A 21,447-nucleotide genomic window follows, 5' to 3' on the forward strand; every position below is an offset into this window, starting at 1 on the left:
ACAAAATTGAGTTAAGGAATTACTAGTAAAAAATACCTTGCAATAAACTTTCAGAAACTGATAGTTATAATACAAATGTTGCACACTTTTAAATGAGGAAACAACCAATAATGTATAATGTAAAAATTGAATTTTTTTTTACATTAGATTATTCAGAATATATAAACTTTTAGATTCCTTTCCACAAAATAAGTACCTATTCCAGCAAAAACAAGTTACAGATTAAGTGAAAAACGAAATTATGTCCTTTTAAAAAAACCTATGTGGAACTTCATAATTTCCAATAGAACAGAATATATGTAACTCAGAGTTGAGCTAAGAGTCCTTGGAGCTCTTTATGCTTTTTACTTGCAGACTTTTCATTACCCAATTAGGAAACCAGTGTGAGCAAGTGTGAAGCTTAACTTGGTCTAGGATTACCAGTTTCCCATTGAAACTATGGTTGGTCTTTTCCATGTGTTGTGAAATTAAGGAGTTTTCATCGTGTCTTCCGAATACTAGTGTTGTGGATGTACTCTGCTAGTCTTCTGCCTCCCTGTTCTACATAGTAGTTGTTGCAACCCTTACACTCTATGTTGTAAATGACTCCTGTTTTTTTCTTCTTGGGTACTGAGTCTTTTAGTTTATTTAAGATGTTTTGGAGGTCTGTAGTTGATTACTGTGCTACAATAATGCCATGTGGTTGTAACAGTCTGTTTGGTTGTTTCTAAGTTTTTGATACCCCAGTGAAGAAACTATCAAAGAAAAAATGGGCAGGGCAAGCTACTGTATCTAGACAACAAACAAACCCTATACTCACCCACACCCATTACCTAGCTGGGTAATGAAACATATGTACTCAAACAACTAAGCCCAGAGAGCACCAAGGACTCAACGCTTCATAGTTTATCAGGCATGCACAGATATCCTATGTCAGATGTTCATTTTTCAAAACAGGGACAACCAAATTGCTTCACTCTGTATAGATACATTATGAATATAATGCAATATTCATATAGGCACAACAAAGTCAAACTGTTACTTATAATGCACGTCAAATATCCCTCTGGAATTGTTAATAATATAAACTACTGTAATATTATATAAAGTTATCAGCTATCTTTTGGCAGTCTCAACAGATGGCAGCATTTGTTTCATTTTGCCAGGACTGGAAGCTATGTTGGGTTAGACTGGTTAGTACTTGGAATGCCTGATACCAAAGAATTCCAAGACAGTAAGATAGTCTGGGGCAGACATGTCAAACACAAGGCCCGGGGGCCAGATCCGGCCCACGAAGTGGTTTCATGTGGCCCGCGAAGCCATCCTGGAAACAGTGAGGGAACGGCCCCCACTGCCTTGGCCCTGACCCAGAGACCCTCCTTCTGCCAGAGACTCTCAGATCTGTCCCACTCCTGCCCAGGCCCCCATAGGCACCCTTGATGTGAACGATGTAGAGCTGGCCACGCCCACCCAGTAGGCCATACGCACTCTAGCCACGCCCACCCAGTAGGTCACGCCCACCCTGGCCACACCCACCCGGCCCCCTGAGGGCAACCGCAATGCTGATGCGGCCCTCAATGAAATTGAGTTTGACACCCCTGGTCTGGGATATTAAAGAAAACACTGAGAAGGTGGCATCTGCGAAATACTTGTAAATTGTTGCCAAGAAAATTGCATGGATACGTCATGAAGTCTCAAATAGTAATGCTTCAGTTAAAATATTTTTTTAAACTTTATTTTAAATCCAACCCCAAAGTGGGGAAAAAAAAGCTTCTTCAAGAGGCTGCATGTTACTCTCAAGAAAAAAATGTGGGTATTAAATCTTGCCCCTGGTGTGAGGTCAGCCCCAACCCTCCTGTCTTTTTGTAAGGGCCTAAAGACATGGCTTTGCCAGTCAGCTTGGGGCCCCAGTGGGGGAACAGCGCAACAGAGGTGGTTCACTGACTAATAACAGATCCCACCTCCCCCCCACTCTGCCCCTGCCCTCCCCATGTGTCTTTGATTTTAAGGTTTGATTTTAACTTTTTATGTTTGAACTTAGATGTAACTGTAAGCCACCCAGAATTACCCTATGATTGGGTAAAATGGGGGGGGGGGAGAAAGAATAAATTCAATAAATAAATAAATAAAAATAAATAAATAATAGTATGCCAAATGGAAATATATAAAAAAAATTGCAAATCCAGTAGCACTGAAGTTAAATAAGAAATATAATAAAAGCTCAGTCCAATAAAATGCCTAAGTATTAAAAACAGATTTTGTTTAGAATAACATCTCATAAATTCAGTTTCCTTAAAATTCTGGGATAAAAGTTACAAATCATGTGTGTATCAAAAGAATGGAAGAAATTAAATTTTAAATAGTTTTTGACTTTATATCCTGTGTTGTACTTTATTTTTTTTCTATTGCTATGAAATAATTTAGCTATTATTTAACTGTTTAGTTCACTATTTACCTTGTGAAATTCTCAAATTGTAGATTTTATATGTGCATAAAATCAGTCTCTATTATGAATTATTGTCATTTCCAGTGTTGTATCCATAATATATTTGTTAAGATTTTTTTTTTCAATTTGGATATTCACAGAAATAAAAATTCAAAAGGAAAAAAGTGCTTAATAAAATAGAAAATTGTGTTCATAAATTTAAAACTCAGATAATAGAAAATAGCCATGTGCAATAATAGCCTCTTAATTAATTTTAAAATTATACTGTAGTGTTAATAAACCATTTGATAAATTGTTCCATTTCTACCAACAAAACTTTAAAAAAAGTTTTAAACCTTGTTTACAGATTGACTATGAACTGAGACATATCAAGAGCTTAATTATGGGCACCTACAGTTCCTGCTGCTTTCAATAAAATGATGAAAACAGTGTTGTGCCATACCTTTGATTGAAACAATGCAATGTTTCAATATATGTACATATGGAGTGAGATAATTATGATTTCATGAGATTGACTGGTTTGACTCTCCCAACAGACATCACTGAGTTTAAAATGTCATTCCAAATCCAATTCCAAGATTATATTTTTACAGCACATAAATTATATTTGTCTATTTAGAAAAATGTTTTTTGGATTCAATAAGATTTATTCTCATATAACCAGTATAAGACTGCAGTCTAAAAACAATTTCTGGCATTTCTTAATTTGTGCTTGTTTATCAATACCTGACAGACAGAGAGGCAAAGAGTGAAATCTCAACAAACATTTGTAAATGGATATGAAACAAATTCCACAGCAAACATTTTAATTACAACAAATATGACTGCTATTGATAGCTTACATTAAATCTAGGTAAGTTTAATTTCCCATCTTTTAATGCCCCCAGTCTCCTGTATTGCGTGGATATACAAATAAACATTACGTAAGTATACAGTAATTGCCAAACTGCATGCTAAATAGGTTTGCATGGTAGGGAGAAAGTCTCTTAAATGTTATGCAGCATGACAATATCAAACTAATATTGTAAAAGATGCAAATGAAAGCCCCATGCATTGGAATTCAGGTGAGATTATTTGTTATTAGATAAACCCATAATGCGAAAATGACCCAAACAATAAGGGTGTTCCATTTTTTAAAATTTGTCTATCTGATTGTGAAACTCATAATAACGGAATCAGGTTTCTTTTAAAGCTTTCCTATATAGGTAGTTTTGGACTTACAACAATTTGTTTAGTGATCATTCAAAGTTACATGACCATTTGATTAAAGTTTGGTACCTTGGCAACTGACTCATATTTATGACCGTTGCTGTGTCCCGGTGTCACGTGTGATCACCTTTTGCAACCTTCTAATAAGCGAAGTCAGTGGGGAAGCCAGATTCATTTAACAACCGTGTTACTAACTTAACAACTACAGTGATTCACTTAACAACTGTGGCAAGAAAGGTCGTAAACTGAGATAAAATTCACTTTGTCTTATTTAGCAACAGAAATTTTGGGCTCAGTTGTGGTTGTAAGTTGAGGACTAATCTTGTCTTCTGTTATTTCATTTTCCTGTCAGAATTACCGTATGTAAGCTTAAATTTTAAGATGAACCACTTTAAATATGAGACAGAAAAAAGTCATATTCTTAATGAAGCTAATATGATCCTCCAATTTCAAGGGTAAATTATTTGAGAAAAATAGGCTTGGTTTTTATTAGTTCTGTAAATATGAATGAATAATCATCATAATAGAGGGTGGCAGAGCCATTAGCCCCAGGCCCTTATTTATATACTTTGATTGGTTTGTTTGCTCATATAAACTGTTCTTTTAGCATTTTATATAGTGTATGGGTGTATATGTATAAAATGTATTAAATTATTTCTGCCTTACTATACAAAAGGCTCTCAAGACAGACACCAGTATAGGAAGAGTGCATGTGCATAGACACAGCTTGACTACAAAATAGCTTGAAATATAAATTAGATGCATACATGATGAGTAACACTCAATATGAACAAATTAGGGCTGCGGTGCTAAAGCTGTGATGAGGCTGAGGCTTAATCACAATACCATACATAAAATATGTATATATTTTATATATTTGATTAGTCGGGTGACACAAACAAAAAGAAATAATGTTCCATTACAATCTCCTCAATGGTTTTCTCCAGGCACTTACTGGAATGTCAGCAAAATGGAATGGCAACATAGCTGTCGCCCAGGAAACTGGGCCAGTGCCAACATTCCTAAGGACCTTATGCTGAAGAAACAGTTTCCTTTGTGTTCTGACCGCTGCTTGGCATTTTCCAAGAACTTCCATTCTGCAACTCTGCTGAACAGAACTTTTTTTTTCAATAAAACTAAATGCAGGAAAAGTGCAGTTCTATTTTCTCTGTTCTACATGTTCTTGTAGTAGACCCTGGAATAATCCAGCATAATTCTGAGTTGTATAGCAAACCTAACATAGTAGGAGCATATTCATGTGCAAAGTTGCAAACTTCTTATCTTTCCATCATTATTGCATCAGTGGATCATATCCCAGCAGACTTCTTTAGGATGACTCATTTTCATTTGAGGACTGAGTCTCAGCAAGGTTGAAGTAAGAGTTAGCAGGCTGAAGTGAAAGTTTCAGGCAACATTTGCCAATAAACTGACTCAAGTCTTGATTCCACATGGGTAGAAACAATAGAGTTGGCAGAGGCAGAGTCTTATGATGTGATCTGGAACTCATTCTATCCTGTAAGTAAATGTGGTAGCAGGCAGAATGAACTCTTCTACATATGAATTATAACCCATGCTTTTTCAAACTGCTTGGATTAGAAAGTGTTCAATGCTGTTAGGGGAGGGATGGTACCACTGACTTTGAAAGAGATGGTAGTATGCCTCTCCTGACGAAGCCATCCTTATATCTGGCTATGTTAGAAACCAGCCTCCAATACTCCTTTTTATGGAAGATATACAGTAGAGTGTGTTTGGATTTATCTGGATTCTTTCCAAATCCTGGAATCAGGCCTAGGTTTGAAATAGAATCACGTTGATTGCACTGTTGGATGATTTATCCCAGCAACATTCAATATTATCAATGTCTGGGCTGCCTGTTAAGAGTTAGGAGTTGGAAATACTGTGTACAGAGAGAGGTTCTACTTTTTCCTGAATGTGTGGTTCCAGTTCGTGATAGTGGGGAAGAAAGATCTGTTGGAGATTCCAGTGTGGTATGCCACACAATTCTCCTGTTTCTCTTGCTGTTCAACATCTATGTGATGTTGTTTGGTGAAACTATCTAATAATCCAGGATCATCAATATTTATTTATTTATTTATTTATTATTGGGACTTATATGCCGCCCTATCTCCTGAAGGACTCAGGGCGGCTAACAACAATAAAATACAATAATACAGAAGTTAAAAGAAAATTAAATTAATGGCCCCTGTAGAATAAATTTAAAATTAAAATTAAAATAAGTTAAAAATTAAAAACATAATTAAAATCCCTGTCAGTCCAGGTCAGCCTGATGGAAAAGAAGTGTTTTGAGGCCGCGGCGAAAGGACCGGAGATCTGGGGCCATCTGAAGCTCAGGGGGGAGCTGGTTCCATAGGGCTGGTGCTCCCACAGAGAAGGCCCTCCCCCTGGGGGTCGCCAGCCGACATTGTATAGCCGACGGTACCCTGAGGAGGCCCTCTCTGTGTGAGTGCACTGGGCGATGGGAAGTCGTTCCCGGCAGCAGATGGTCCTGCAAGTATCCCGGGCCTAAGCCATGTAGGGCTTTAAAGGTAAGTACCAGCACCTTAAATCTCACCCGGACAACCGGTAACCAATGCAGCTCACGCAGGAGGGGTGTAATACGGGAGTATCGGGGTGTTCCCATCACTACCCACGCGGCCGCATTTTGCACCAGCTGAAGCCTCCGGGTGGTCTTCAAGGGCAGCCCCATGTAGAGAGCATTGCAGTAATCTATACGGGAGGTAACAAGTGCGTGGGTGACTGTACGTAGGGCATCTCGGTCCAGAAAGGGCCGCAACTGGTGTACCAGGTGAACCTGGGCAAATGCCCCCCTGGCCACGACTCCAATATGATCTTCAAAACTGAGTCGTGAATCCAGCAGGATGCCTAGATTGCGTGCCCTATCAACGGGAGGTAACATCTCTCCTCCCATAACCAAAGATGGAACCTCTTGGACTAAACGAGATGCCGGTACGTAAAGCCACTCAGTCTTGGCCGGGTTGAGCCAGAGCCTGTTCTTCCCCATCCAAATCTGTACCGCTTCCAGGCAACGGGACATCACATCGAGGGCATCACTGGGTTGGTTCGGGGTGGAGATGAAAAGCTGGGTATCATCAGCATATTGATGATACCTCACCCCGAAGCCACAGATGATCTCACCCAGTGGCTTCATATAGATGTTGAACAGGAGAGGCGAGAGTACTGACCCCTGAGGCACCCCACAACTAAGGGGCCTAGGGGTTGACCTCTGCCCCCCTGCCAACACCGTCTGCGAACGGCCCGAGAGGTAGGAGAACCACCGTAAAACGGTGCCTCCCACTCCCAAACCCTCAAGACGTCGCATCAAGATACCATGGTCGATGGTATCAAAAGCTGCTGAGAGATCTAATAGGACCAGGACAGAGGAATAACCCCTATCTCGGGCCTGCCAGAGATCATCCACCAGCGCGACCAATGCCGTCTCCGTGCTATACCCAGGCCTGAAACCCGATTGGTACGGATCCAGATACTCAGTTTCCTCCAGGACCAAAGGGAGCTGCCGTGCCACCACACTCTCAACAAACTTTGCAAGAAAGCGAAGGTTGGAGACAGGACGAAAGTTATTTAAAATAGCTGGATCCAGTGCAGATTTCTTGAGGATATCCAAATAATTTATTTTTATCTCTGAGCGCTTTTTCAGAAGGCAACCGTACTGTTTTTATCTTTGAGGAGGAAGAAGAACTTTAGCTTCTCATCCAAGAAGCTTCATCGTTTCTGGCACGATGGTGGGGGTGATGGAAGGATTAATTCTGACATGATGAGGGGAGGGGGCTGGAAGGATCATATTTCTTTTTATGCATGTGGTCGTTAATATCTCCTTGAGAGATCTTGAGAATACTAGGGGTTTATCTGTGCCCTCAGGGTCACCTGAAGGCATCCAGAGTACAAATGGGGGTGGAATCTTCTTGGAACTGCTGAAAGGACTGTGTTGTAGAAAGGAGATAGCTGGTGTCTTATCCCTCCCCCTCTGTTGAGACAGGGCTGCTCAGTGTTAACATAAATGGCCTCTTTTACCTTTTTTTTCAAACCAAGGGTCTCTCTACCCAGAATGTGGAATTTGCTGTCTTTAAAAGAGTGAAATATCTAGTTAAGGCGCCTTAAATACTCCAGTGATTACTCTGGATAAGTTTTACTTCAAGTTTCTAAGTAGACTTATGGCTACTGTTGGACATCAGGTGGAGACTGCAGGAGACTTTACCCCATTTTAGCTGATGTGACAATTATGTTTTTTCCTGGTGAAGGAAGTTCTAAATACAGTAACTCATGAACTTCTTATTTTTGACTTAAACTATTGTAATTACTGCAATGCATTCTGTATGGTGAAGCCTCTGATGACTACTTGGAAACTGCAAGTGATACAAAATTCATTAACCAATGTTTTAATGGGCAAGAGTTACTGTACATGCGTATTGCCTGTGTTATGGTGCTGCATGGTTGCCAACAGACTGCTTGGTACAATTTCAATATTCTGGTTTTGACTTTAAAAGTCTTGGGACACAGGTGCAGGATCATCCACTAAACAAGGCATGTCAAACTGCCGGCCTCCAGGCTGGATGCGTCACATCAAAACCGTGCCCACCCCATTGCCGGCAATGGGAAAAAAGTCGTGATACGTCGTGCAATGTCCATGACGTCGCAGGTTTGACATGCCTGCACTAAACTGATCCTACCCATTCAAGATTTCTCCTCTCCAAGAGTTGTGAGAAAGTGTATGTTTTTCAGATGGTTTCCATTAGTGATATCCTGAGCTTTAGGAGAGCCTTGATAAAAGAACTGGGATTGGCTGAATTATTGTTTGATATAGGATTTACATGATTGAATATGTTTAAATTTTATACTGATTTTTTTTACTGTTATTTGTGATACTAATTGTAGACAATGATTCCTTGGGTACTGTAATAAAAATACAGCAAAAAAAAAATAAACCTCTAAGGATTTGATCAGATGCTTTTGTTTTAACTGAGAAAATGTAAATACAATTGTTACAGGTAGTCCTTGAGTTACGAGAGTTCACTTAGCTACAGTTCAAAGTTATGAAACCCCCCCAAGTACTTATGACCAGGTTCTGAAGTTACATATATTGCATCACCACAGTGGTCGTTCGTCCTAATGTCTGGCCGCAGAGATGCTGCAACATGCCCCCTGCTTATTTCCCCCCCAATCCCGCCCCGCTGGGTCCCCATAGGCACTGGACCTTGTTTGTCAGCCCACTGGGTACCAGGTGCTCCTCCCTACCCCATCAGCGATCACTTAGTACTTACCTTTGGAATATCTCCAGAGCTAAACATATTGGAGTAGGAAAGGAGAACAGGCCAGGCCATGTAGCAAAAAAGTGGCCATTTTTTTCTCAATGCAAAGCTGTTTTCCTTAGATCCCTGGCATAGCGCCTGGTGGCTGCACTGACCTGGCCCACTGCTGGGGCTCAGCCATCTCTGGTGATGGCACTGCTGTTCTGGCTGTTTAGGAACTGTTACTGGAAATATGCAGAGGGCACACGTGGTGCCACCTAGGTCGGGACAACACAAAGCCTGCAAGATGCAATAGATCTCATGTTCTTACGCTTCTGTCCTCCATGCAAAAACACTTTTCCAAAGATGACAGAAGCATGGGTACGAATGGGCGATCTAAGGAAAACAACTTTGTGTCTGAGAAAAAGATGGATACTTTTCTGCCACATGGCCCAACTTTTCTCCTTTCCTACCCCTACATTTTGAGCTCTGAAGATCTTCCAAAGGTAAGTGAGCGAGAACCCTAAGGGGTGGGAAGCGGAGCATGAAATATCTCAGTGAATGGGGGGAGGTTTTGGGTGGCCAGAGGCAAGTGTCTTGTTACTTCGTTAGCCCCCCCCCATGGTCTTCCCCACCCCGAGGAATCCCATGTGCACTTAACAACCTGCGCATTTGATTAACGAATGCATTGAGGAGAGGAGAGATGGGGCTTATTCATTTATCATGTTTCAGTTAAAGTTACAACCATAATGGGCAGGTTCCATTACGATAGTAACTCGAGGACTACCTGTATACAAAGGGGAGTCAGAAATCTGTATAAAAGGAGAGAAATTAATTGTTTTTAACTTATTTATTTTTTCACTCGGTTTTTATTTTTCAGGTATTTTAACTTTTGTTAAATATTAAATCAGTGCAAACACAGTCACAAATAATACATGGAGATTTATTTATTTATTTATTTTATTAGATTTATATACCGCCTTTTCCCGAAGGACTCAGGGCAGTTTACAGGGTATTTAAAACAAGAAATACAAAAGTTAAAAACAATTTAAAAAATTACATCAATCCCTGAAAAAAAAAGTAAAAACTCCAATTAAAATTAAAATTAAAATTCTCAGCCTGGGCCAGAGAGCTTGAAGAGCCAGGTCTTCAGGTCCCAGCGGAATGAACGGAGGTCAGGGTTCAGTCCTGAGCTCCACGGGCAGCTGGTTCCAGAGGGCAGGCGCACCCACTGAGAAGGCTCTCCCCCTGGGTGTTATCCGCCGGCAATCTTTTACCGGCGGCACCCTGAGAAGACCCTCCCTGTGGGAGCGCACTGGACGAAGGGAACTTGATGCTGGCAGCAGGTATTCCCTCAGATATCCCGGACCCAAGCCATTTAGGGCTTTATAGGTCATCACCAGCACCTTGAATCTCACCCGGAGGGCAACCGGGAGCCAATGCAGCTCGGGGAGTACAGGTGTTACATGGGAGTATCGGGAAACCCCCATCACAACTCGCGTGGCCGCATTCCGCACCAGCTGAAGCCTCCGAATGGTCCTCAAGGGCAGCCCCATGTAGAGAGCGTTGCAGTAGTCTAGACGGGAGGTCACGAGCGCATGAGTGACTGTGCGTAGGGCATCTTGGTCCAGGTAGGGTCGCAACTGGCGCACCAGGCGAACCTGGGCAAAAGCCCCCCTGGTCACAGCTCCTATATGGTCTTCAAAATTGAGCCGGGAGTCAAGGAGGATGCCCAAGTTGCGAGCCCTATCAACAGGGGGTAACACCTCACCCACCCATCGTTAAAGGTGGAATGGTCTGGTTAACCTGAGATGCCAATATGTACAGCCACTCAGTCTTGGCAGGATTGAGACGAAGCCTGTTTCTCCCCATCCAGACCTGGACCGCCTCCAGGCAATGGGACATCACGGCGAGGGCATCGCTGGGTTGGTTCGGGGTGGAAAGAAACAGTTGGGTATCATCAGCGTACTGATGATACCCCACCCCGAAACCACGAATGATTTCACCCAGCGGCTTCATGTACATATTGAACAGGAGGGGCGAGAGAACTGACCCGAGGAACTCCACAAATGAGAGGCCTCGGGGTGGACCTCTGCCCTCCCGTCAACACCGACTGCGAGCGGCCCAGGAGATAGGAGAACCACCGTAAAACGGTGCCTCCCACTCCCAACCCCCTGAGACGCCGCATGGTCGATGGTATCAAAAGCCACTGAGAGATCTAATAGGACTAGGACAGAGGAACAACCCCTGTCCCGAGCCCACCAGAGATCATTCACTAGCACGACCAATGCCGTCTCCGAGCTGTGCCCGGGCCTGAAACCCGATTGGTATGGGTCCAGATAATCAGTTTCCTCCAGGAACAGAGGAAGCTGATGCGCCACCACACTCTCAACAACCTTCGCCAAAAAGCAAAGGTTGGAGACTGGACGATAATTATTTAAAACAGCCGGGTCCAGGACAGGCTTTTTGAGGAGGGGTCTCACCACCGCCTCCTTCAAGGCAGCGGGGAAGACACCTTCCTTCAAAGAAGCAGTTATTACTGCCTGGAACCAGCCTCGTGTCTCCTCCCGGGCCGCGTAAACCAGCCAGGAGGGGCACGGATCCAACAAACAGGTGGTGGAGCTCAGCCTCCCCATGATCCTGTCCACATCATCAGGGGAAACAGGATCGAACTCAGTCCAGATAACATGCTCAAGACCATCCGATTCCTCCATGTCAGACTCCGCCCAGTCAGAGTCCAGACCGGCCCGGATCTGAGCGATTTTGTCCGTCAGATGATGACTAAACTCCTCGGCCCATCCCTGTAAGGGATCTTAAGTACTTAGTTTCAGACCAAAATTTTTGTCACCTAACTACTATTCAGATATGATATTCCATGGTCCTTTTTTTTAAACTCAATGTTGGATGAAAAGTTAAATGATTTTATGCTTGCATTACTAATATCCTAAAATTATAGTGATAGACATTTCTGTTTTTTACTCATTTTCAGTACTTTAAGCTTTCTAAATAATAGAATGCTCATAATTTATATTTTTACACAAGTATTGTTGCATTGAAATCTGCATTGAAATTATATAATGTATCAAGATTTATAAAATTACAATAAAGTAAGAATTCATGCATCCTCTCCCTTATATGGAATGTATTATTTGATCAAATCTCATGAAATCTCATGGTATGTGTATGTGATGGTATGGTAATCCATTTAAAATATTACAGCACTGTACATTGGCTGTATATCTTGGCAGTATAGTTTCAACAAAGCTGTTCATACGGAATGTATGAGTAAGAATGTTTTCAGCTGGTAGTGCAAGAAATTGTTTTACTGTTGAGGAATAAAAAACTTTCCAGGAAGCTGCAATGATTTTTTCTCACCAAGTAGAAATCCAGTTCTTAAGCCCCAGTTTTTTAACAGTATTACTATGAAAACTGAGTGAGGAGGAAAAAAATTACAATTGCTTTACATTTAGTTGAAGAAAGAAATAATACCAGGCTTCACAAACCTTTCCAATTTGAACAAGAGAAACTCATTATCCTTCTATTACAAGTATTCTCCTGGAAAAAATGCCATAAACTGTAAAAGAATACGTGTTTTTAATGTGTTAACTACATTTGGTGTTAAGATAATCATTTGAACACAACCTTGACACCAAAGATTAATTTGTCTGCTTCAAGTACTCTGACACAAGGTTATTTTATTTTTTGATTATATATATATATATATATATATATATATATATATATATATATATATATATATATATATATATATATATATATATATATATATATATATATATATATTATTTTTTTTTCACCTCAATTTACAAAATGATTTATCAGATCAAAAATTTAGAGGATTTTTTTAAATAAGCACTTCATATAAAAATATTCTATTCTGAAAATGTATTACATGTATTTGATTACTAAAGGTTACTTTAGATAACATTGTTATAGCATTGACATATATATTGTTAGGAATAATACCTGAGCAAATGCCTTCTTTTCTTTATGAATATCCCTGCTTCCTCTTCTCTTCAGGGAGTTCTGAAAGAACAGAGAATGTATAATAAACTGATTTTAAAATGCACACAAGAGTCCAAAAATAATAATGTTAAGTTTTTTAACACTGTCATATCAATAATTGTCTGTGTGGCAGTCATTAATAAGAAAATGTATGCATTTTAGGTTTTGCTTGAAGCATTAGGTCATAATAACAAAAACAGGTATAATCATTATCCTACAAGAAATGTAGCTGGCTATATGAAAAACCAAGTATTTCTAGAGATCTTACAGAGAAAATGAATGTACTAGTATCCAACTTTTATAATTCATAGTTTATGAATTTATAAGTAATTTATCTTTCGTTTTTAAAGAGAAATGAAGGAAACAAGTTGATAATGTAAGTTTTCTGAAAGATTCAGTCCAATTCTTTGAGTAGCTGCCACTTACTTATTCTCCATATATATGAAGGTGGATATTCTGCATTTTTTTCATTGAAACATAAATATCAAAACAAAGCTGACTGGGAACTTCACTGCTTTCATTGCTTTAACCATACTTCCAATATCTTAGCAATAAAATTTCCATCATGGAAATGTATGTATACTGTATATTATATAAAAGAGTCCTTCATCCTTGAATAGTTTTGGAATCACTGGACTAGAGGAAAGAAACTATGCTCACTAGTGTATGTTGTATGTATGGAAATTCAACACAGCTAAAACTTTGCTATTTCCTATTGAATTAGAATTATCATTTCAATTATTCAGAATGCTGAAGATTACAATCTATCTGCTTTTAACAGCTCTAATCAGCTTTTTATTGGTTATTCACACATAGTGTAACATACATTTGCCTTATTATATGTTTCTTCATATTCCAGATGAAATCTGCTTTAAAGCTTATTGTGATTTGTAACTGCTTATACAGTTACTCCTTGGTTAATGACCATTCATTCAGTTAATGTTTGAAGTTAGGGTTGTTGAGTGTCCTCGAAGTTCCAACCATTTAAAAACTTGCCGTCACATGATTGTGCTATGGGTGCTCAGCAATCAGCTCTTACTTACGATGGTTGTAGCATCTTGTGGTCATGTGATCACGATTCCCAACCTTCCCCACTGACTTCCCACAAACAAAGTCAATGGGAAGCCAGCAGGGAAGGTTGCAAGTTGCTTAGGTAATCTTCCTCACCCACACACCCTCCCTGAGCACCACTATGCTTCACTTACTTGCCTGTTGATGACCCGCCTAGAACTTTCATCTTTCTGCTGGCTTCCTTAGTGACTTTGACTGTCAGAAACCAGTAGGACGTTGTGAGAGGAGATGTTTGCTTAATGACCCACAATCCTCATTTAATGATGCAATGGGGACTGCAGGGACTGCCATTGCTAAGCAATGTGGTCATGGGACTAGAGGAGTTCAAAGACCTAATATCTAACTATCAAGAGTTATCAAAACTTTATTTCATTTTCATAATCAACTAGGGTGGAAAAATAATTGCCGTCAAAGAGCCACACCTTTGTTTCCCTCCTGGGAAAACAGCTTGTTTTGGGTGGGACCTTTATATTTATTAGTAAAACTTCTTTTGAGAGTTTGGAGATTGTTTTCTAAAACTGTATTATACTTATTTCAGAGCTTCCACTGCAATTTTAACAGTTTTATACTGTTTCCCACCTGAAGGCACCCATGCTAGCAGTTCTTAGCAGTCATACCCAGAGGTAACTCTGTGGGCTTGCATACAGTCCTTGGACTTCAACTCTTCATTTTTGTAAATAATGAAATGCCTATGGACGCCTACATACCTATACAGACTTTTATTAAACTTTCATTTTCCCAGCAAGTGGAATTCAATGGATTCCACATTGAACTGTTTATTTCCAACTCTCACAAGGACCATGCAGACTGTCTGAAAATGAAATTATTAGTCTCCTCATATTTGTGATCAGTATAATAGACTAGATTTTTGTGCAGATTTTAATAGCAAAAGCAGTAATAAAATACTCATCCATTTTCTTTTGGCCTAAAAGATGGAAAATGCATTAGTATAATAATGATTTCTGATAAAGTCCATTACGTATCACATAGCACATATCTCTACTTATTCTTGTCCAATGTCTGCATTGTTATTATTAAGCCCACACTAATCCATTGTAGTTAGAGTCCTCTTCACTGAAGGCTATGGGCCTTAATCTACCACATTGATATAACACAGATTGGTAGATGTATGGTTTTTGATTTGCCAGCTGGGCTGAAAAAAAGCACACCCAACTGTCTAAAGGAGAACTAGAACTTAGATATCCCTGTTTGTCATCCTTAATCACCTTAATCACCAAGCCATGTTGGCTCAATGTCTGCATTACTAGTCTATAAATGTTATTCTTTTAATAATCTATATAAGCAGCCGGTGAACCATTGAAACGAGCACAAGAAACAGAGCTACAGCCAATTTTTTTCAAGGACAAAATTATGTCTCAGTATTGGTATAGATAGGAAATGTGTCATACTGAGTAATGCTCTCTTGTCAGATGAAGCATTTGTTAACACATAACTCCTCTACACAGGGCCTGTTCTTTTCATTCTAATTTTTTTAGGCATTCTTGCTATGGCTTCCTATTTTATGCCTTTGCTTTAACTTTATATATTAAAGGAAAATAACAAAATCCACAGACTATTGTGGATCATTAATTAGCTTTCAAAGAATTGTCTGGTTCCAATACTTGGTGTATCTGCACAATTAAGTTAACCTCCTTGATGCTTCTACTCCTTTGCTATTTCCCAAAGCAGAGCTACAATTTCATTAAAGACAATCATATGAGCCTGTGACCTTCAACTGACCCTTAATACCCTTAAAAAAAAGACCCAACTGCCTACTGACAATTCAGTGCAGGGAAATAACAAGAGAAGGCTGAAATCCAAATCCACCATGCTTATATGTAAAACAGATTGTAGCAAATACAAAAATTGGAAATAATTACAACAACATCTAATAAAATCTTTACCTAAGAATGAGTTGGCTCATATCAAGGAAGTCAACACTAGTGATATTACAAATATTATTAACAGAAGCATCTTTCATAATTTTGGAGGGGAGGCCAGAAATCCCACCAACATCAATGAAATTTGGGAGTAAGGAAGAGTGTATGAGAGTTCAGAAAGTATTTCAGCATATAATATGATGACCTAGCTTAGTAATTTGAGTAGTCCTTAATATATATTCAATATTTTATAATTATTCTTGATTAATAATTTTATAGATTTGATAACATTTACTAGTACTATTAGCTGTTCTGGTCAACTGATTTATACATACTTTGTATTGATTTTCTCAATAACTATAACTAATTAAAGAAATTGGTCATGAAATTCAGAACAATCTAGGTACAATTATTTAAAATTGTTAACATTATTTCAATAAAATAACCTTTTTTGCCCTCACAATTCTGTAGAAAATCAGCCAATGAGTTTCACAGCTGAACAGAGATTTGAGCACAGTACATATATTCCTTATCTTCAAACATTATTTGGGCACTAATTTGCCATTCTTCTCTAATAACACTTTCAAGAATCAAATTGCAGACCGGATGCGTAAGTGTTTATTCAGAAACATTGTTTATTTTAATGTTATAGACTGTAACTTTGTCTACATATAGTCATAAAATATTGCAGTTCTATTATTCTTTTTATTGTTGTTGTTGTTGTTGTTAGAGTTGGAAGGGACCTTGGAGATTTTCTAGTCCAACCCCCTGCTCATTAATGTTCCAGTATATATAGTTTCTTTTATTCAAAGAAAGCAAACACTTCTAGCTGTGCTGGCACGTTAAATCCACCAGAAGACAAAACAATATATTGTTAATTCCAAGACAATGTATCATAAAAACAGAAAAGGCATGTCTCGGATAATCTTTATAATCTACTTTATTCATCTATCCATGTACTGCTTGCAGCAGGAAGAATATTGTTTATTGCAAATGTACTTGCACTACCTTGCTTGGTTATATTAATTTTGTCCAAATCTCATAGCACAAATGAGCCAAAAATAGCTTCCACTTTCTACCAAATTAGTATTAATTAATATTACAGGTAGTCCTCAATTTATGACAAATCACTTAGCAACCATTCGAAATTATAACAGACACTCCAACAGGTACTTATGATCCAGTCCTGAAGTTACATCCGCTGCAGTACCCCTGCAGTTCTTCCTTATGATTGAGGGCAGAGGCACTCAAGCACCCAGAGTCCACCTACTTTTCCCCTATCCTGTCCTGCCAGGTTCCTACAGGCATTGGGCCAGCTTTGCCATCCGCGTTCCACAAACTCCTCCCCACCCCCAGTTGCCATTTGCTCATTTATCTTTTGAAGATAGCCAGAACTCAGGGACTTGGGGTAAGAAAGGAGGACAGGACACATGGCACAATCAAGGCGAAGTCCTGCCGGTTTTCCTTTCATTGCTAGTTTTAGCTCCCCCAATGCTAGCAGCTTATGCTGGGAGAGCTAGAATTTAAAAAAACCCGGCAGGACCTCTCCTGCCGAGCACTAGCCTTAGTCTCCCCAGCATTAGCAGCACTAGTGTAGCTAATGTTGGGGGAGATGCAATGAAAGGAAAACCAGCATAGGTCCTTCTCCTCCATTGTACCACATGGCCCAGCAACAGAGCGGCCTGTCCTCCTTCCCTATCCTGAGCTCTGAGGTTCTTCGAAAGGCAAGTGTGCAATTGTGACAAGGTGGTGTAAGGAGGAGGTACCTAAACTTGTGGGGACCCCAAAGGGCAGGGAGCAAAGCATGTGGTATTTCAGAGGATAGAAGCCTTGGGAGGCCCAATGCAGGTGGGGCTGGGGCTGTGCCTGCACTCGGCCTCCCACCATCTCGCCCACCCCTGAGGCATCCCATGCTCTGCTTAACGACCTGCACGTTTGTTTAACAAATGCATTGGGAAGAGCTGGGATGGTGGGGGGGAGGAGTTTGTTACTTGAGGCATTTCACTTAATGTTTGTCCTGACTTCCAACCCTAATGGCCAGGCTTATGGTCAAAACTCGAGGACTACCTGCATATTATAGTTAAAACTTATATATTTTCTGATCTAGCAAGAGTTTTGATAGCCTTTAATTATGTAAAAGTGTATATTGATAATTAACTACTTAAAATTGCACAGTTCTGACCATGAATGAATTTCCCTGCCCAAGAGAGATTACCAGATGAGGGTGGGATTCATACTGGAGCACAACATGGGACAAAGATAGTTTTATAGTTTTCCTTCACTATAACTTGCATTTTGGTCTCATACTCTATTGGCAGAAAAGGATTTAATTATTTCGGTTGGCTCTTTTTTGGCAATATAAATAGTCACACTATATTCAGTGGGTCAAAGATTAGAGTAGGGGAAAGAAAGATTAAGCACTCTTATCTTGGAAAGTGGGAAAACAACATGAACAAAAATGTGCTCAAGATATACAAACTTAAGCTAATGTATATTTTGGCAACCAAAAATACTTCAAGCAAATTAAAGTAAAATAAAGTTTCCTTTGACTCAAGCTTAGTTCCTGTTGACTGTATGAACAATATATTGGGAATTTTGGCAACAGCTGGACAGCAAATTCCTATTCCATTCGTCCAGGAACTTTATCCCTACACTAATATTTTCAGGTAATCTCCTATCCTTCTGATCTACATAGTTTTTCTAGATCAGCCCAGGTTATCCAGATGCTGCCACTGATCTGGGCTAAAGTTCAACCAACATGAAGCATTGGATAAGTTATTTAACATGCTGGAAAAGGCCTGAATTGTTTTGCAAGACAGCCAGTGAAGTGTAGTGATTGGAGAAGTAGAGTATATAGGATGAGAGAGATTTAGGTGAGAAACAATCAGCTCAATAGGTAGTCTTAGATGTCTTAGACTTCTATCTGCTGCTTTTTGTATTCTATCTAGATTAGAAGAAGCAATAGAAAAAGGAGGTATTTCACTCAGTGCTTGAAGCAGTTCTTGCTGCAATGGCTTTGAAATGCAAATGGCAGAATGATCCTTTGCATCTTAAATGTCACTCATGTATATTTATTTCTGCTTTAGCAATTATAAAAGATAAACAGCTGAAGAAACTCAAGCATGAAAATCTTTTAAGAGTAGTCCCTAATGCTAAAACTAGCACAACATTTCATTTTACAAAGAAACAGGCAAATAGAGTAAAAGTATTTTAAGACTAAGGGACGCGGTGGCTCAGTGGGTTAGGACGCTGAGCTTGTTGATCAGAAGGTCGGCAGTTTGGTGGGTCGAATCCCAAGTGCCGCGTAGCAGAGTGAGCGCCTGTTACTCGTCCCAGCTTCTGCCAACCTAGCAGTTCAAAAGCACGTAAAAATGCAAGTAGAAAAATAGGGACCACTATGGTGGGAAGGTAACAGCGTTCCGTGCGCCTTTGGCGTCTAGTCATGCCGGCCACATGACCACGGAGACGTCCTCGGACAAGCGCTGGCTCTTCGGCTTTGAAACGGAGATGAGCACCGGCCCCTAGAGTTGGAAACGACTAGCACGCATGTGCGGGGGAACCTTTACCTTTTTATTTTAAGACTAGAGAAATAACAACTCCTATGGTTATATTTTAATTGAATCAGGGATCTAATCACAGGTGCTTCATTTATTATCTAGTTTGACTGTCTCTTCTAGCAACCAATAAGTGCTAGAAATATCTGCCATCATATGTAGCTAAAATGCATAAACAAATATAGTCTTATATATGGATTAAATTATCAATGGTAAATGCTTTGCTATTTTGACTAAGATACACGATCTGTTATGACTTCTGATTTAACCCGAAAGCTAGAGAAAGCTTCCAAATCTAATCCTAACCCTTTCAGTCATTCTAACAGCCACATGGAAGAAATGAGCAGGATTAAATCTTGCCTATTTCCATGTCCTTCTGTGACACTATGAAAAGAAGCCTATCCATAATCTCTGTAAGAGCATTTTCTTTATTCAATTAGCAGCCCTACTGCTCCATTTCTGAAACATTACATTCCCATAGATATAGTTGAACAAGCAAAGGCACATCTATATATAACCCTGACTAACAAGACTGATCATAACATTAAGTAGAATGAAGCAAGAGCACATTTTGAGGAGAGAGGTATCATACTTGTTATTTTACTATTTTTCATCACTAACACTAATGCTCACTAATTTATTTCAATATATATTTAAGATCTTGCACTATTACAAGATTTGTCAGTTTTCCAGCAGCCACATATTCTATATGTGAGTATATTAGCATGTGAGTCAATGCACAGAAGAATGTAGTCACTTTGGTGAGATGGACAGCCATACAAATTAATATATCATTTTTAAAAAATGTATCAGAGCATGCAGACAACACCAGAAAATACCATGAAGTGGCAAATATAAGCATCATAGTAGCGAATTGGGGGCAGATTGTTCCTCTTAATAGCCAAGCATATATTTCCATTAATATTCTCTTGTCCCACAACAATTAATGAATGCTCAAGATAATTTAGAATTTATCTACCTTAAAAAATGAAGCTCCATATATTAAATCTACAATGGTGAATCTTACACTTTATGATATTCTTTACTTAAATTACACATTTAAGTAAATCATTTCTTTTATCAGGAATTTTATCAGATATTCAAGAAAATATGAAGGAAAATGAAGGAAAATGTTTAAAAGATTTAAAGTAATATATGTAAGGCAATATGCAGGTAGCTATAGGTTATAATTACATTTGGTTGATAATTAGTACAATTTTCAAGTTACTACTGAAGCAATTGTTTTCAATGCTGTAATAACAGAAATACCTATATTATTTTTAAAAATGATTTATGAACACTGGATCTAATGCTAATACCCTGTAAAAATATTTAGTTATATACTACGTTAAAAACATTTTTTTAAGTTTCCTATATCCAGAGAGAAAGACTAAATTACACAATTGCTTGTGTTCAATCTGGAATGGCAAATTTTAATTGATTGATTTTGTGATTAGATGCCATCAAATTTTTCTTGACTTAGTGACCACTTAAATAGATTTGCTTCACCTGTCCCCAACCTGGTCCTTCAGGTTTTCTAATGCTGTACACATAATTACTTAACTATAATAGAACATTTATAGTGGTCATCCTTACTGGTCATCTTGTTTTTCCTCTTGTCTTTCACCTTTGCAAGCATTATAGACTTCTCCTGAAAGTTAGGTCTTTGCACAATATGTTCAAAGTATGATAATTTGAATCTGGTATTGTGGCTCAAATGAGAACACTGGGCGATTTGCATGATGGATCTTTTTGTTTTCTTTTATTTTGTTTTGTTTCCTTGGCTATTCATGATATTCCCAGAAGTGTTTTCCAAATAAAAGTTCAAAAGCATTAGTACTGTTTCTATTCTGCTTCTTTCTTTTTAAATTCTTAATTTAATTTTTTTTAAAAAAACAAAAGATAAATGAATGAGTATATATACATGAATGAATAAATACATGAGCAAAAAAAAAGGAAAAAAGAAATGTCAGAAAAAAAATCAAGATAAAAGTTCAAAGAAAGAATAAACCGAATAG

The 21,447-nt window shown here is 38.9% G+C and overlaps 1 protein-coding gene across 1 annotated transcript in view; it reads right to left on the minus strand.

Annotated features, from left to right (window-relative positions):
* The window catches only part of MTCL1 (microtubule crosslinking factor 1), a 79,290-nt gene that overhangs the window by 41,830 nt on the left and 16,013 nt on the right, over positions 1–21,447 (minus strand). The window contains exons 3-4 of the mRNA XM_083357753.1: positions 12,886–12,945; positions 4,665–4,739 (exon numbers count right to left, since the gene is read on the minus strand). Of these exons, the coding sequence (XP_083213879.1) occupies positions 4,665–4,739; positions 12,886–12,945 (135 nt within the window). The remainder of the gene's footprint in view (positions 1–4,664; positions 4,740–12,885; positions 12,946–21,447) is intronic.

The sequence above is a fragment of the Vipera ursinii genome, assembly GCF_947247035.1.
Source record: "Vipera ursinii genome assembly, chromosome: 3".
NCBI lineage: Eukaryota > Metazoa > Chordata > Lepidosauria > Squamata > Viperidae > Vipera > Vipera ursinii.